The sequence below is a fragment of the Diadema antillarum genome, unplaced genomic scaffold (genome assembly GCF_040938485.1).
Source record: "Diadema antillarum isolate AM-2024a unplaced genomic scaffold, OU_Dant_1.0 seq00000680_RagTag, whole genome shotgun sequence".
Taxonomy (NCBI): domain Eukaryota; kingdom Metazoa; phylum Echinodermata; class Echinoidea; order Diadematoida; family Diadematidae; genus Diadema; species Diadema antillarum.
The window spans coordinates 355,392-373,941 of NW_027271585.1; the positions used below are offsets into that span (position 1 = coordinate 355,392).

General features: G+C 37.9%; 1 protein-coding gene across 1 annotated transcript; it reads right to left on the minus strand.

The window, feature by feature from the left end:
- Positions 1-236: 236 nt before the first annotated feature.
- LOC139737074 (uncharacterized) lies at positions 237-3,684 on the minus strand. The gene is made up of 3 exons (XM_071647753.1): positions 3,481-3,684; positions 1,029-2,716; positions 237-287 (listed from the first exon to the last, which is right to left on the minus strand). Exons 2-3 carry the CDS (start codon positions 2,709-2,711, stop codon positions 237-239), a joined length of 1,734 nt encoding a protein of 577 aa, XP_071503854.1. The 5' UTR covers positions 2,712-2,716; positions 3,481-3,684.
- Positions 3,685-18,550: the final 14,866 nt, after the last annotated feature.

An 18,550-nucleotide genomic window follows, 5' to 3' on the forward strand; every position in this document is an offset into this window, starting at 1 on the left:
CAATGGCTCGCTCTACCCTCTTGATGCTTTCGAGAAGCGAGTCCACTGCCTTTTGAATCATATGTTCAAATTTGAGTGATGCCTCCTTAAAGTACGCAGCAAGCGTTGCCGTGGTGAGCACGGCGTCAGGGGCAGTGGGTTCCGTCCCGGCAGCTGGGGGTGCAGAGGTGGCACCAATGGGTAGGCCCAAGTTGGAGTCTTCCATGTCGCTGTCAGTCTCGTCTTTTTTACTCCTTTTACCAAGTTGCCTCTTGGGTCTGCAGCTCATATTCCTCGTAGGTTGTATGCTGCAGATTCAGATGTAGAAGTTGTCTAGGAGCTCGTCAAGGATAGAGGCGTATGCTGCTTAAAACTTCCTGTCTGATACGGAGAGGATCGTATAACGTGCTGAACTAGTACAACGCCATCTTTTTTTTTCTTTGACTTTGTGTATGTTTTCTGGGATGATTAATTTCATCTCTAAACATTCTTCCTCTCCTTTTTTACATTTCTCCAAAGAATCTATACACATAGACACGATACATTGTACAGCAAATAATCAAGCAATGTGGGTCATTAAAGAAAGTACAGAGTTGGTAATGCTAGCCAGCATGGCCTTACTCTGGGGTGACAGTGAGGTCTAGCATGCAAACGGGTTGCCAATTCCAAGTCCAGCTGGATTTAGCATAATATTTTTTTTTTTACTCAAGAGAGATTACTTTTTGTGCCTTTTGAAACAAAACTCATCATTCATTGCCTGATTTTCTACCTTCTCACAAGAATGTCAATACTTCAGACAGTTTACTGTGATGGGACTATACTAAAATGAATACATTTCTGTAAAAAGTCCCGTTTGATGAAAAATGGATTTAGCAACTTTGGGTAAGGAATTCGTCAAATATGTAGAGTCTGTCTGGAGTGCAAAAAACTATCTCACCACTCTCAAACTCTTGCAAACAGCACCAACCTCTTTTGGTTTTTTGTATTTTGAAATCAGTTATAAGACTGCGCACGTGCTCTAAATCTCTCGTGTATCGATCGATACTGACGAGATCCTCCTCGTGCTTCACCCAGGCTACAATGACCGAATCATCTCGACAAACAGCTGGCCATGCAAACATACTCTCCTTCTGCTCTAACACATTCTCCTTCGTCCCGTTACCATCGAGGCAGAAGACAGCAAGTAAATCTGTTAATATCAGCTTCCCCGTGGTGTGGCAGGAGAATAATTGGCAAGGTGAATGTCCTTCACATATTATTTCCCTGACAGGCTCACCACCTTTTGGGGTAAAAAGCAGGATCTTCTTGGGTTTTCTGTAACCAACGTAGATATTATCATCTCTATCCACATTGAGACCACCAAACCATCCTTCATCAAAACTCATGGTCCTGAACGTGACTCCGAGCTTCCACCACTGTGGAGTGTATAGTGATATCTGGTTCTGCATATCACGCACAACACTTCGACAATCAGACAGGTATCTAATGTCTTGGACCCTGACATGCTTCAGCACGGTCTGCTTCAACTCGCCAGCAAAGGAGTAGAAATGGATTCCGCCGAGATGTGAACCTACCGCCATCTGACCATCAGGTGCAAGAGTGATGCAATTCATGCTGTCTTTGCTGGGGAGCTCAACGTCTGCTTTCACTTTCCATGTGTAACCATTCAGCTCTCCAAGACGAAGTTCGCTGAAATCCACGCACTTACGGAATGAAATCTTCTGAGCTCGTTCTCCCACACCTCTCGGTGATTGGTCGTCAGGATCATCTCGTCCAAGAAAACTCGTTAAGTTTTCGCACAGCGTGTCGTGTGCAAGCAAGGCATCTTTTTCTAGCGGTACCTTCACGCCGTTAGTTACCAGCTCTTCCATAGCGTTCAAGTTGCGGATTGTTTGGTGACTCTCTTCCTCCATGGCTTGTAATTCATTCGTAAATTTTTCAGACCAACGTTTCACTTGACATCTCAGTGCCTCTCTTCTGACAGACAAGAGTTTCATGTATTCCTCGTATGTTTTGTCGATGTCATCATTGATCTTTCCTAGCATAATTCGTATTTCGTTCCGTTGTGTCTCTATGAACTCTATATGGTTTTCAACATTTATGATCTTTGATTTTGTCTTTTCTTTTAATTCCTTGATATTTTTCATTAACTTCTCTTCATGAACGGCTGCTTCTTCAAGCTTATGTCCCTCTTGCAAATGCCCCAACATGCCGCACTTACAGCATATGTACTCCCGACACCCGGTACAGAAACACTCTTCATCATCGTTTGGGTGTTTCTTACACTTTCGTCGTCTCTTCAGCGGAACTTTCCCAGAGAGCATCTCGCACAGGGCCACTGTTGAGTGGGAGGCGAACAGTTTCCAGGTAGAGTGGCTTTCCTCGCACGATTTGCACATATTTCTCCCACAGTCCTGACAGTAGAACACAGCTGGCGACTTGTCGTCCATCTCACAAACTGTGCATGTTGGATTTTCGGTTTTCACTTCGTCCACGAGAGAACTCAACGGTACGTTAATTTGTAACTTACCTACATCTCCACTGGGTACTGACGTTACTTTCCTACACACAGGGCACGTTATAGTTTGTTGGTCAGGCTGAGTTTGAAAAACACATTCCAGACATTCTTTGCAGAAGGTGTGTGAACATACCAGTGATGTAGGTTGGTTAAAAAGTGCAAGACAGATAGGGCACTCCAGATTCTGACTGCTGATTTGATGAACCGTTGCCATGACGTCTGTTTGATAACAATAGAGATAATCACATGCGATGTAGTGATATCGTAAAGCCTAAAAGGTTCATTCATCGGAAGTAACCACATTGAGCTATGTGACAATTTCTTCGCAGCATCGTGAGATTTGAAGTCATTTTTAGATGATACCAATTCAAACGTATAAGGAAACTTGATCGAGCTCGATATTCCACGATACGTTTTCTTCTAGCTTCTTCTAGCGCTTTCTTGCAACATCCCACACTTATCCTTTTTTGTGAATCTATTTCGTTTTGTACTATAGGCCCTACTGAAGTTTTTTTTTTTATCAACATGACGTTTCAGATTAAAACCCTCAACTTCTCCCATGTTGCCTAAATTAGAGCGCTTTCTCCTCTCTTTTGTCTAGATTTGAAACTTCTCAGAATGAAGACTGAACTTTGTTAGAAATGTGGATTTTTTTATTTGAACACAAACCCTTTGAGATGGTTAATTGCACTCTTAGAGCATATAGGTTCTCATTCGGTGCAAGCCTGTCATCTCCACATGCACAATCCCCATAATGAATTCTTCGAGGAACTAAAGAATAAAGAACTTGACCCATGTCGTAACCGGCCTCGAAAGAATCTCACTATGGGTCGTGAGTTTAATGTTACACAAACAAAATGTTAATCAAATAAATCGAGTAGAATTAATTCAAAGAATATTGGTGATCCATTCTAGTGGTAAAACTACGTATCTGGCGCACGTAACGTGCATAATAACAATGAATAGCTCTTCATCATGCTCACCCAGTTTGCCGTACTTCCCGGTTTGATATTGTTGATCTGTGTCTGGTTCCAAAGTACAAGCCTTCAGACATGAGATCACAGCCTGTAATCTCTTCCACCAGCAGAAAGGTGCGGACACAAATTGGATTGAACGTGGCCTTACTTTCAAGACCAAACAGATTTTTAAGAGTTATTGGTGTTAAACAACAGAGAGGTGCACTACGAAGTAGGCCTACTCCCAAAATTGTCGGGCGACAAGTACATGTATTGTCTGTAATCGTGACCTTTTCACTTTGACCCTACAGTCATGGGAGCGGGTTTTCCCCACATCTCGAATGCTGTGCGCCTATCTGAAAATCACAGTCCATAATGTAATTCCGCATTGTACACCATGGACATAAGGTGCTCTTACGACATCGACTTTGGTAAATTAGTTGGAAAGATAACGAATGAATAACGGTATGTAAAAGGAGCACAACAACGAGGATTAGAGGAATTATTCTTTATTTTTAAAAAAAGAAAATCATTTTGCTTCAACTTACAATACACCTAGATAGTGGTTGCTAGCACATAGTTTTTGTGTGTTACAGCGTATGAAACTTTTTCCATCATACATGCATGGGAGGGGAAATTAGAATAAGCAGGGAGAAGGAAAATCGAAAGAAAACGTCTGCTCAGCGAGCTGTCCTTTACACCGACATCAGTAATTACCATCACTATTGCTTTTCAAATAATTCATTCTTTGCTTAATATTCAGACACACGACCATTTTTTTGATTGATTTATTTATTTTCCGTATAAAAAAAAAACAACGGCTGGATGGCCCATATTCAGCGATATCAACATGGCATCGCTAGTCTTCCATGGGGTCCAGAACATGGAAGCTATACAAATGCAATGTGAAATTATGCAATACATACTCTTTTAAAAATGTAGATATTTGAAATACATAAGTTGAGAGAAAGAAAAACAACAACAAAAACAATAACATCGAATAGCGAATAACAAAAGAAAAGGATACAAAGGAAAGGGAGGGGAAAAATAATAAATCGTAACTTTCAATAACCTATACTAATTCAAATAATTCTGTAATAACTCTTTTTCATCAACAAAAAGAAGAAAAAATTAAATCAACGGGGCAGTGACCTTAAATATACTTATTTTAGATTTGAATATATAAACACTGGAGGGAATTTTAATATCCATGGGGAGGTCACTATATTCCTTAGCATATTTATATTTAAATGATTTCTTCAAATATTCAGTTCTAGGTTTGGGAAGTCTAAATTTTTGTCCAAAACGGGAGGGGTAGGAATGAGATACAATTTCAAATTCATCTTTTAAATAAAAAGGGGTTAAATTATTCATTATCTTATACATAAAGGTAAGGGAGTGATGATACCTTCTTTGGTCAAGGAGTTGCCAATTTAAAGCGTTATGCATTTCGAGAACAGAAACATGAGAATCGGGTTGTAATCTTAATATAATTTGGCCGGCCCTATTCTGTAATTTTTGTAACTTATCTAGGTGTTTCTTAAACGATGAGCCGCATATAATGTCTCCATAATCAAAATGAGGAAGAATCAATTTCAGAATCGATTCACTTACAGAGTGTCTTAGTCTATCGAGAAAACCTACCATCTTTCCAATACTCATCAGCATACTTTCAATATGATATTGAAAAATTTAAATTTTCGTCACACCACAGATCTAAGTATTTAAAAATATGTACTTGATTCAGAGGGGTGCCGTGGAACGAGACTCGTAAGACATTTTGTTTGGACACCATGTGGTTGCTTGCAATTAACATGCATACATTTTTCTGTTTGTTTTGTTTCTGGATGTGTCTCTTATTTTGACACATCCAGTTGTACACATCTTCTAAGTCCATATTACGATCAAGTTCAATATTGGAAACTGAAGAATGAGAAAAATATAAAACGGTATCATCAGCATATAGTTGCACTTTACATACTTTAACATATTGTACCAAATCGTTGATATAGATTATAAAAAGCAGTGGTCCTAAAAGGGACCCTTGAGGGACCCCGCACGTTATATCAGATTCAGAGGAAAATTTGGAGTTGACCACTGTTTGGCAGACTCTGTCCGTCAAATACCATCATCATCATTCGAGATAAACACCTCAGCAAACCAATCACAAAGTACCAACATGCCTATTGCTGCAATGGGACATCATAAAAAAAACACACACACACACACACACACACAACTGCATGCTCTACATCACTCACCACTACTCGTAAGAACGTTTTGTTTGCTCATTAGAAAACCTTGGAATAGTCAAATAACCTATAGATGCAAAAGAATATCAAAATTAAGCTATGTCATCTAGACTACTTTCAATCTGTAGTCCATTAAAGTTTGTGTTTGAGCTGACAGGGAAAAGGGTGAAGGAAGACGAAGATGATGGGTCAAAACCGGGGAACGTGAGGCACGAGATAGAAGCTCACCGAAATATAAAGAGATTTCTGTCATTAGGTATGAAGCAATTGAGGTTATTGAATCATATATATATATATATATATATATATATATATATATATATATATACATATATATATATATGTATATATATACATATCGATTGTATTATAGTACATGAATTAATCAATTATCAGGCCAATAATTAAAGAAACATTATCATGTGATCGGGGACTAGTTTTCACAGGCCCAGATCAGAGCCAGCTGGGGTCTTGTTGGCGATGCTGCAAAAATTGAAGAAAAAAAATCAATGTGATGGTTTGCATGACTCACAAAGTACGGTGACTGACCAAGTAATATAGCAGCTGATGTCATTGGTGTTCAGGAATGAATAGAATGTTCTAAACTCAAGGCTTGAAGAGTTATTTTGGGGGCAAAAATTGCAATTGGTTCAGATGACTTCTCGTAACCTTTTTCAGTAGCAGTTTCATATCCTTAGGATGGATTATATTTTATGTTCCTCCTACGCCTGTCATCATCATGACCATTTCAAAATGATGACCACAAGACTGGCACAATTAATGTTACCACCATTACGTCTAAACCAATTCAATGTAAACTTTGAAGACTTACTCTCCTCTGTCTCCCCATCTATTTATATAGATTCGTAAATATATACATACATACATACATACATACATATATATGTATATATAATTATACATGTATAATTATATATTTACAGATATACATATATACATATATACATATATATATATACATATATACATATATATGTACATACATACATATATATATACATATATACATATATATATACATATATATATAGCTGGATACATATATCCATGTATATATATATATATATACATGAGATTAAAACCTAAAATGGCATTAAAACGCTTTAAATCATGCGCTCTCCTCGCCAGGATAAAGCGTTTTAATGCCATTTTAGGTTTTAATCTCATGTATATATATACATGGATATATATATATATATATATATATATATATATATACACTAGGTGTTTCAAAAAACATTTCCCACCTTTGATCATAAATATTTCAAAAACTATTCATTCGATAAAACTGTCATTGATATGAGTAATAGCTGGATAGTGTACAATTTGGTTGGAGGTGATTTGCACGTGAGAGCATAAATCAGTTTCATTAAGTCTAAGATTGATTTTGAAGCAAGGTTTCACATTTTGGTCAACTTTTAAGCCTCTGTACAAAAAATGAACTTCGCACAGGAACCAATGATGTGTATGTGAGTGTGTGCTGACAATGGCCCTGAACAATAGACATGCCTGAACCACCTGTTGACTAGGCGTCAGTCTGGCACTCCCTGGCACATGAATGCTTAATCAATGATTCATGTGGATTGCCCTGGGCACTGCTAGTCTGAATTCATGCACGGTAAAGTGCTTGCAAACACCACATTTCATTCCAGCTGGCAATCATTTTCAAATTTTGCTTCTGGCATACCACTAAATTTGGGATATAAATAAGCATAAATGATCTAAAGTTCCTCATTTTAATACAACTGTCTACTGATTAAATAGTCTGACAAATTTTTCGCTTTTTCGATAAAAAGAGACCATTTTTGGTAAAGAGTTCAGCAGCATTTATCATTGGGGCGATTTGTTTCAGAGTAGATTTATTCAAGGCTCCATATACACAAGTGTATACTCTAATTGATTTTCTTTACTTCCTGTCACCACGTTTACAATAGAACAGAAGGTATTCATTGTAATTTTGTTTTTCAGAAGTAGGGAGAGCACTGACGCGACTCAACGACAGTATCGACAGGCGTCTGACTTTACACAGATACTGCCAGAGGCTGAATAAAGACTAGCTGTGATAGTGGAATTTCTCATGAATGAATAATGAAGCATTCAAACCCTGGCCATTGTTCAGGACCATTGTCAGGGTGTTAACCACACACTCCCATACACACCCATTGACCCCTGTGCAAAGTGAAATTTTGTACAGAGGGTTGAAAATAGAGCAAAGTCTGGAACCTAACTGCGAAATTAATCATGGATTTCATGAAACTTATTTATGCTTTCATATTTAAACCACCTTCAATCAAATTGTACACTATTCAGCTATCATTCATATCAATGACAGTGTTATCTGATATATAGTTTTTGAATTATTAAGAATCAAAAATGGGAAATGTTTTTTGAAACACCTAGTATATATATACAGAGAGAGAGAGAGAGAGAGAGATCTAGAGAGCGATTTTACTTTCTGTCTTTCTATGTTCATGCATTCGTGCACTAATATGTTTATACTAAATACATGCATACACATATACATGTTCATTTTGTTTTCAGTAATATAATGACAATTACTATACATATTTTTGACATCTACGTGTATATTCAAATCTGTCATTCTTGTACAAAGCACAATAACATACATCATGTAAATAGTGTACCCATGTATATTTTTAGTGTGAATACTTGTGTATGCATGATAAAATTCTGCTTATATAAAATAAACTATATAATATGTGCATGTACTGTTACTACAATTTGCTCTTGCATTAGAGTGACACTATAGATTATCTATAGTTGAAGAATATGAGTGCTTATTTATAGTATGTTTTCCATGCGCTTGTTTGTTCATTTGTTTGCTTTTGTCTTGATTTGATTGTTTTAGCGAGAAACATTATTGGGAAAAATGCTGACAACGCTTACGTCATAACACACGTGCAATAAATCTCTCGTCATCTCTTCCTCTCCTCTTCCATTTCATTAAATCGTTCTCTCTCTCTCTCTTCTTTCTAATCGTGTTGTTATCACACACACACACACACACACACACACACACACACTTGCACACAGTGTATCAATTAATTTTCTCCATCCTTCTTTTGTTATAATTTCAATACTAAGTATTCTGTGCAACTCAGTAACTATCGCCAAGGCGCACCTACCAACAGAGGGAGACATTCTAGTTTCAAACAGAGCAGCAGCCTGCCATACCATCCCTCGCTAAAAGAGACTCCTGGATTTGTAATGTGTGCTCTGTAGAAACTTCCTCTTGAAAGTGTATTCTTTTTCGGAACAGTAACATCCTTTCAGGTCTTGTGGAATAAATCGCAAAAAAGTTTAGACTATCTCGTTGGTATGTTCACTGTTTATCATGAATCTCCCGTAATATCAGAATTGTGTATAAAATCAATTCATGAGCCAGTTCGCAGTTCCACTTTGTGCATATGTAGAAAATAAAAATCATTCGTAAAAACAATAAAGAAAAAAAGAAACAGGCATGTTGGTACTTAAATTCAGTGGGATAGGCATCGGTTATGTAATTATTATTCATGTAATCCTTATAGATCCTGCTTGTCAGCATATCCTCCTGACAGCAAAAGTGGTATTTGGCAATATCAACAGAAAGAGATTGTTAATACATTCACTGCAAAATAACGAAATAGATGCTTTCCTAAGTGTTAATTGATGGATCATTCTGGTCATCTGTTCTACGCAAGTTCATTCTTTGTTTGAACAGGATTGATGAATTCCATAATTTCTGCTAAAATCTTATGCATTATGGCGCTTTGAAAACGAGAGAAGTGTCCCTCCTATAACCGACTGAGAAAAAAAAGAAAGGTCTTTCGTATCAATGTACCCATGAGCTTACTCAGAACTGGCTTATAGCTTTAAAGTTTAGACTGATGTAAATACTTCTCAACCATCCAGTCGAAGTACAAGATTATATAGTCATTTGAATACAAAAGAAAATGGAAATAAACGTCATTTGTTGCGGCGTTTGGCAAATTATCAATTGGCTTCTTCGGGCGGATGACACTAATTCCGTTGATGGAACGGCACTCATTATAGTGCGAGATTGTGCAGAGCTACATTTTGTAGATAATGCTTACAGGACCTTGTCCAGCGCGCGCTGGTGGTTTCTGTGATAGATTAAAAAAAAAACATTCCAGTTCTTACCTCCACCTTTAGAACCAACAGTGCTAGGATTTTATGGATTACCAAAGGTACATGAGCCTGACCCCATTCCAGTGAGACCCACTTGTAGGGTGGGATTTCACGGAGCACGCGAACGATTTGCGAAGGACGCGAATGACAAAATCCAACATTCGGAAAAGTTTTTCTCCGATTGTGTTCCGACAATGAAGCCGAAAACTATTCTTGCGCAATTTGTGCGAAGTTCCCACGACGTATGTGCGAATGTCGTGTGTATCATTGCTGAAGTACAGCATGTTACGTACACGGAGAACACGGGACGGAAATGCGAACAACAAAAAATGTTCAATAATCATGGGAGAAAATGTACCCAAGGAGAGGTGAAGCTGTCTTGAGTTGATTTTTTTCCCTCTATTTCTCCTTTCTTTTTCTGTCATTTCTCTATCGTGTGCTTGCCTAATTTTTTTTTTCCTATGAACTATCTCCACTAGTAAAGCATTTGATTTTTTTTTTGCAGTTTCTCCAACACATAATCTCTATAGTTCAAATGAAATTTTACATACTTTGAATTAATTTCAAGTGTATTCTGCGATTTGTTTGGTATATCAAACATTTCTTTCTCTTTGCTAGTCTTTAATTTCTTTTGTTACTATAGTTGTTAATAATAATTGTTTGATGTTTAGATGTATGCTACGATATTTATGTATAGAAAACATATAGGTCATACATCCCCAAACGTGTGCTAAACGTTCGCGAGAATGTCTCAAAAGGTACGCGAACTGTTTGCGATTACGTCGTAAAATGATCGGAAAAACTTCGCAGATTTCGCGTAACATACGCAAGACATTCTCCAAAGTTTCGGAGTCTGTTTGAGGTTTCACGAACATTTTGCGAACATCGCGCGTGTCTTGCGAAGATCTTACGCATATGACGAGGCACTTTCGAGAACAATTCATGAGCAAATCACGACCAAGTGTGCGGAAAAGGTTCGCGAAAAATTTCAAACTTTTTTGAAATTCTCGCCGAAGTAAAAACGACATTTGCGAACAATTGACGACGCTTCCGAACCCTCACGTTCGTTTGGCGATCTTTTGCAGACTAAAATACGAATGCTGGATTTTGCCATTCGCGTTCTTCGCAAAACGTTCGCATGCTCCGTGAAATCCCACCCTTAGCTGAATAGATTCCGAGACTTATACAACCTTACAACAAAATGGGTGTGCTATGTTGTCACCATTTTCTCCCTCAGTCGCAAACATTTACATGCAAGAGTTTGAGACTACAGCTCCGAGTGCACACACAGGACGTGGACGATACGTTTGTCTTCCTCCAGGAAGAAGAGAGTGTGTTTTTTTTTCTTCAACCACATCAACTCCTTGGACACGTATAATTATTACTTTCTTTCATGCCAGAAACGTGCAAGGACAAGAAACTGGCACTCTTAGATAAGATGGAAGTCCGGGTCGAAGCTGATGGTACTCTCTCTCTCTCTCTCTCTCTCTCTCTTCTTCACTTTACAGAAAACCAACCTACACGGTCGGACCCGTACCTAAATTTCTAATCACAATAGCACCCCTTGGTTCTAAATTTTGAAGGGCAGAATTTTACCTAAATGTAGACTATATTTGTACCTAATCTTGACAATTTCTTTTTAAGTTATTGCTTCTTAATCAAAACCAGATGATATTTTGCAGGTTCTGAATTCAAAATTCGATTTGTTTTTTGTTTGTTTGTTTGTTTTTTGTTTTTTTTTTTGTTTTGTTTTTTGTTTTTTTTTTAAGGAAATTGTAATCTTGACATTTTTCGTCTCCGGCCCGTTATGTACGTATACTTCACTCTCATAGTTCGATGAGAGTGATTACCCAAGAAATTTAACCGTTACATGAAAACTTTCACCGTATGCAAAATCGAGGATATCGTCTTCTACGTGTACAGTATTTTCCCCGGCTCCAGTACCAGCCTCGGCAGTACTGTCGTGTCCGTGTCTTCTGTACCATGTTATGCACGTATCCGAAGAGTTTGGCAGTCTTAACAGTCTCATCGAATGCGATCGATTTTAGCGGATTTTGGCGTGCATTAGCAACCAAGGTGAGATTAAATTGCATCCAAATATTTGAAGAACATTATCACTCACGTTTGAATGACATAATTTGACAAATGTCATATTTGGAGCCTATTTTAAGCTAGTTTCTGTCCTCGTGTTGTCAGTTTTCTTCAACATAGGCAAGCGTGCATGCCTTTGTTATGTACGTCATTGCCGCCAAAAAAACGAACACCTGATATTTTTTCCGACTTTCTGACCGTAAGTCGCATTTTAGTCCACCATTAAAGAAGGGTTTACTTTCTTTCCGCGAAAAGATTCATAAGTACTACGTACATAACACAGACGCGATATGAACAAATTTGAACCATGAACGGCGTTTCTGTCATGGTATCCACAGTTATGTACGTGCAGAAAAATGACAAAACAAGCGAACGAACGAAACTTTTATTAGCAGATTGGTTTCAGTTTCACTAACATGATTTTTACACTCGTATGACTTGATAAATATGTTGATGGATTAATTTGCTAGAGTTTTTGTTTTGTTTTTGTTTTGTGTTTTGTGTTTTGTTTTTTGTTTTTTTGCTGTATTGTATCGTACATAACGCGGATATCAACAAAATGTCTCTTCAGATTCATGCCGCGGTGTCCCTGTTATGTACGTGAACAGTTCGAATGAAAATCATCGTGGGGGCAAAACTTTGTCAATAATGTAACTTGAATTTATATCAAAATGTGTTTCAAAATCGTAATCTGTGCTAAAATTTACAAATGCATTTTCTCTGTTAAGATTTTCTGCTGTATGGTATCGTGTATAACTTTGACACCAATAATTTGACTGTTCTAATTTTGGCCAGAGTGTTCATGTTATGTACGTGAACAGCTGAATTAAAGTCATCGGGGGAGCAAAAATTTGTCAAAAATGTTACTTGAATTTCTTTCAAATGCATTTCAAAATCGTAAAATTTACAAATGCATTTTCTGTCAAGTTTTTCTGCTGTATTGTATCGTACATAACTTGGTCACCAATAATTTGACTGTTCTAATTTCTGTTCGTGAACAATTGAATGAAACTCATCGGGGGAGCACAACTTTGTCAATAATGTAACTTGAATTTATTTCAAATGCGCTTAAAAAAAGTAATCTGTGCTAAAATTTACATATGCATTTACTCTTCCAAGTTTTTCTGCTGTATTGTATCGTAACTTGGACACCGATAATTATGACTGTTTTGATTTGTGCCGCTGCATCCATATACGTTAACGGTTGAATGAAACTCATTTTTTCAGCAAAACTTTGTCAATAAGATAACTTGAACTTACAATTTGTATTTCGAATGTGTTTCAAAATCGTAATCTGTGCTAAAATTTACAAATGCATTTACTCTGTCAAGTTTATCTGCTGTATTGTATGGTACATAACTTGGACACCAATAGTTTGACTTTCTAATTTTTCCCGCGGAGTCCATGTTTTGTACGTGAACAGTTGAATGAAAATCATCGGGGGAGCAAAACTTTGTCAATAATGTAACTTGAATTTATTCAAATGTGTTTCAAAACCGTAATCTGTGCTAAAATTTACAAATACATTTACTCTGTCAAGTTTTCGCTGTTGTATTGTATCGTACATAACTGGGACACCAGTAAGTTGTCTGTTCTGATTTGGGCCGCGGTGTCCATGTTATGGACGTGGACAGTTGAATGAAACTCATCGGGGGAGGAAAACTTTGTCAATAATGTAACTTGAATTGATTTCAAATGTGTTTAAAAAATCCTAATCTTTCCTTTAATTTTCAGAATTCCTTTACTCTGGCAAAGATTAAAACGTTTCCCACTGGATGAGTTGCACATTAGTTCAAAAGAACGTTTGTAAAGACCTTTAAAATGACGCCACGGTGGAAATTATCCTTTTTGCCTTGTGGCTCTATCGGGCAAGCAAAAACAACATGATTCAGCTTTGAGTGGCCCAGACCATAAATCTGGTGGCCCCAAACAAAGGAAAACATAAGAAATTCTATTAAATTTGGTTGCTCGAACAGGCCAGTAGAATTTAGGATCAATGAAATTTGGTGGCCTGGAGGTTTTATTTAGTGGCCCTAGGCCAGCTGGCGGCCCGCTCTATGCTAATTTCAAGCACTGCATAACATTTTGTTTAGTTGCTACTGTGATAATTAAATATTGAGAATCTAGGTACACCTGTACCTGTATTTAAATATATATATATACATATACACTGTATTTTTTTTCTAAGCATCCAGCTATTATTTATTTATTTTTTTGCCAACGGCATTTATAAATAGAAGAAATTGTATCAAAAGATTGTTTTTATCTGATTTTTTACGCAATCCAGAACATGGGAACACTATCTTTATAATCAAGAGTTCTTTAAGCTAGTAACCGATCAGTGGGAATCAGTGGGAATGCTGAGGGATGATTGCTCCAATCCTTGTGTTATTCATTTAAGAGTACATTATATATCTACTGTTGTGTGAAAATCATTTGCTTCAGAACAGTCTCATATTCAGGTAATGTGCAGATTAATGCCCCGTCACTGACCAGGCACGCTAACCTGGAAACATTAAACTGCACATTACTTGAATATGAGACCATTCTGAAGCAAATAATTTTCACACAATAGATATATAATGTACAGATGTACTCTTAAATGAATCCCACAACGATTGGAACAATCATCCTCCAGCATTCCCACTGATTCCCACTGATCAGTTACTAGGTATCCCCTTTAAGTTTGGATAGGCACACAAATTCGGAAATCATGTACAGTATCTTCACTTGTTTTTTAGAAATAGCTGTGAGAAAGTCAGAAAACTTTTGAGCCTGAAATGGCCAATGTACACTATAATTATACTAACAGTAAGTGGTGGCACACTTTCACTGTTACATGAACATGTACATTTTACATCGGCACAATCATGCTAAAAAAAATGTATCAGACTATCACGACTGATACTTAAAGGGATTTATAAACTTTGTTGATATAAGCAATAAATGATGAGTGGTTGATACAATGAGGATTTGGTCAATGTGCCGATAAGGCCCGATACTTCAGATGTGTTTTTCCATCCAAACGCAATCGACTCAGGATTATGAAGAAAAGGTCCAATATTTGTAATCGCAGAAAAAATTAAGGTAAGAACTCTGGTTCAATTTATTTCATGATTTCTGTCAGTCAAAAAAAAAAATCAGAAGGTAAAGTGTATCTTCCTTCGATTCAGAACGTTAATAACATTTAAAACAAGCATCAGAATGTTAACCGTCTTGAAAAAAAATGGTCTTCTAAACTACGTAGTTGCTATCGATATTATGTGATCAGACTTTAAAGACTCATTTCCTCTAAAAATCTCCTAGCTTTTGGGCTACGCTGTTACACATATAAAACACAAACTAAAGCCATGATAGGAAAAAAAAGAGAGAATTGTTTTGAAGGTTTGTGGTTTATTTTCCTTTTATGAGTTTCACATTCTTGTTGCATGGTTTACACGATGAATATTTTGCAGAATGTTTCACTACATTCATTGTATAAATAACAAAGCCACTGTCCATCAAGGCTATAACGTTGCCTGGCAAAAGTTTTCAAAGTATTTTTTTAAGTGATATTAATCCCTTAATATTCATATCTCTTCAGAGAAGTTACGCTTTTTTAATGTCTTGCCATGATATGTTATATCCATATAAAAATGACACAAATGAAGTCTTTACCACATATTATGTAGTATGCAGATTTTACAGCAAAAGGCTTTTCTGAAACTCATTTACATATCAAAAAAAAAAAATGCTTCAAGTTTTTAAACATGCAGGTATATGTATTTTTTTTTTCTCTAATATAGCAGCCAGTCTGAATGATGGAGCCTCAACATTTGGAGCCAGGAGCTGTGGGGCCTGGAGCTGGAGAGCCTGGAGCCGTGACCGCTAGAGTTCTGCAACGGAGGTCATTTTCAGCCATCAAGCTAACCGAGTCGGTAAACACAAAAACGAAACCAAGGAGGGAGTACGCAGAGCACTACAGGAAGCAAATGAAAAACAATATACAACTATTCAAGTTGTTTAGTGAGTGTGAACGTCTCAGAGTACAGGATTACAGGGACAGACGGACAGAAGAAGCTAAGCAGCGAAATCAGGAACTCCAGCGAGAAAGCCAGAATAAAGGCATCGAAAGAAGGAGGCATAAAATTCTCTACCAAAGACACCAAAAGAAGAAAGGCATCAGAAAAGCTGCGGAAACAAAGGAGGGAACAGAAAAGGCAGGAGAGAGCACAAATGTCCAGGCAAAAGAGAAATTCGATAAATCAAGCAAGGAGGCAAAAATACCACGAGAAAAAGATGAAGAAGAGGAGTGCGAAGATAGAAGTGCAGTCCTGCTCTCAGATGGAAAGAACTCCACCCCTGGCTTTGGATCAATCAGCAGCACGTGTTCGGTTAGCAAAGTCAAGGTACCGTACAAAAAGAAGATTGTAGAAAGTCTGCCAGCTGACCGCGAATGGAAGGCGGTTGTCTTTGACGCTGCGATTAAGGTACAAACTCCCACAACCCGCAAAAATCATCACAAAGTAACTGGAAATGATTTCTCCAGATGCAAGGAGGAGACTCTGCTCTTCTAATAGCATGAGGGAATCCTTGACACACACCCTCAAAGGAATGCGAGTAGAAAGAAGAGAGACATGGCCAGGCGAAGGACGATCGTGTATGCCTTGATGTCGAAGAAGAAAAGTCCCAAATCGCTGAAGAGTGCTGAAGAGGTTTCTCGAATGATGGCTTGTTTAATGCCAAATGGCAATATCACAGTACAAAGAGATCACAAGCGACATCCCAGAGGACACCATTGCGATGTGCATGGACTACGGGGAAAACTATACATGCAAAGCCCAAGATGCTCCCCAGGGTTACCACTAGACCAATACATAATGCACTATCCATCCATGTTTGCGTTGTTGAGATTTGAATGTTCCGTACACAAATCGGTGTCCACAAGGACATCTTTATTTTTCAACACGTTTGGGCTTCGTTTATGGCTTGTTTAAACATAAAATACATTTTTTTTTCCACAGAGGAGAATTATGAAGATAAGTTTTTAACAGCATGAAGTGGACACCCGCGTTATGTACGTTACATTTTTGACAAAGAGAACTTCGGTGGCTGATTGACATTGATAGACAATAGCCTATGCTCTAGAACTTTTGGTGTGTGTTGCATAATGTGTGAAGATTGCCAGGATCATGTTGCCTCAGTCTGCCATTGACCTTCAAATTTGCCTTCTATGTACAATTTCATTGCCCTTGATCAGAGCCTTGCACACTAATTTCTCGTACTCCTGTCGATTCCGATGCTCACGTAATGTTCACCCATTCCTTCTGGGAAATAACCCAGTGTTAGCAGAAACATCTCATGAGTCATAGTATTCGGCGCTGGGAGATTCTAGGATTGCGTATTCTGGTCCTACGGCTGAAACTACCAAGATATGGATGTTGTTCAACCTTGATCATACAAAAAGAGTTAAATGATCGCCATAAGTACTAGTTTTGGTCTTTTCTTCGGTGTATCGTTCGTAATTTCGTGCAAAAAAAAAAAAAAAAAAATCCTCGTACAAATCAGGATGCTCGCGTAGATGCTCAACTGTTTCATTTCGAAGCATATCCGGCGTCCTATCAATTCCAACCAAAGAAAACTGGGGAGACAGCGATTCAAACTGGTAACTTCCAAAAGATCGCATATTTCATTTCGTTCGTTTCTCAAGTTTTGACGTCTGTCTTTGTGAGATACATGTATTCCAATGTCGAATTGAATGCCTGTTCAGCTTCATCTACTCTTCTTCAGAATTACAGTGTACATCTAGTTCATTTACCTGCACGGAAGTTTCTCCCACCTGCAGACACAATATTGCATTATCCCTGTTGGCATATATCTCAGCGGGAGGCCTGTTGCCGAGAATGTGTTTGGGCAAGTCATTTATGGCCTCTTCAATCTCTTGCAGAAGTCTTGCCCAATTAAAACCCGAACGCTGGCGGATCTGAAAGTTAATCTGACTTCGCTATGTGAGTGTTTCCTGGGACTGCCGATGATATGCACTGCTCCTGATTATCTTGACACCTTCTTTTTTCAGGAGTTTTCCCCCTAACCCTCTAACTCATTATTCCTATCATATTGAATTATTCTGGGAACACCGTGATCGCAAAACCATTTTTGAGGGCCTTTGCGACATTGGAACTCATCTTCCTGGCAATCGGCCTCAGCAGCAAAAAACGCAAAAATGTATCCATCACAGATAACATGTACCTATGGGTGTTTAACTTGTGCAATCCCCTGTCCTTGTTCAATCCCCTGTCCTCGTTCATGTGTATTCAGTCTATTTGCCATCTTCGTTCACGTTCCTTGAATTGATTTGCTTCGGGGGAACCTTAATTTTTAACAAGGGTCGGTGATGTTGGTTCTGTTTTGAATTACTCAACACTTTCTGTACGTCCCTCAAAGTGACACCTGCTTTGTCTCGGTTTACTTGCTCCCAGTTGCTTCTACTACCACATCCAGGATTCTCATTCAACATCTGCTTAATAGCCCTCGGTGCTGTTGATGTTGTTAACACCTCTCTTCCTTGAAAATAAAGTTTTCCATCAAGAGCATGTAGGTCAGCC

What these genes read in the sequence shown, in the direction of transcription:
- LOC139737074 (XM_071647753.1), bottom strand. Translation starts at nt 2,711, where the DNA reads ATGGCAACGGTTCATCAAATCAGCAGTCAGAATCTGGAGTGCCCTATC. An exon ending in TGAAGCACGAGGAGGATCTC is followed by an intron (nt 288 to 1,028) that starts GTCAGTATCGAT and finishes CTGAATCTGCAG; the next exon opens with CATACAACCTACGAGGAATA.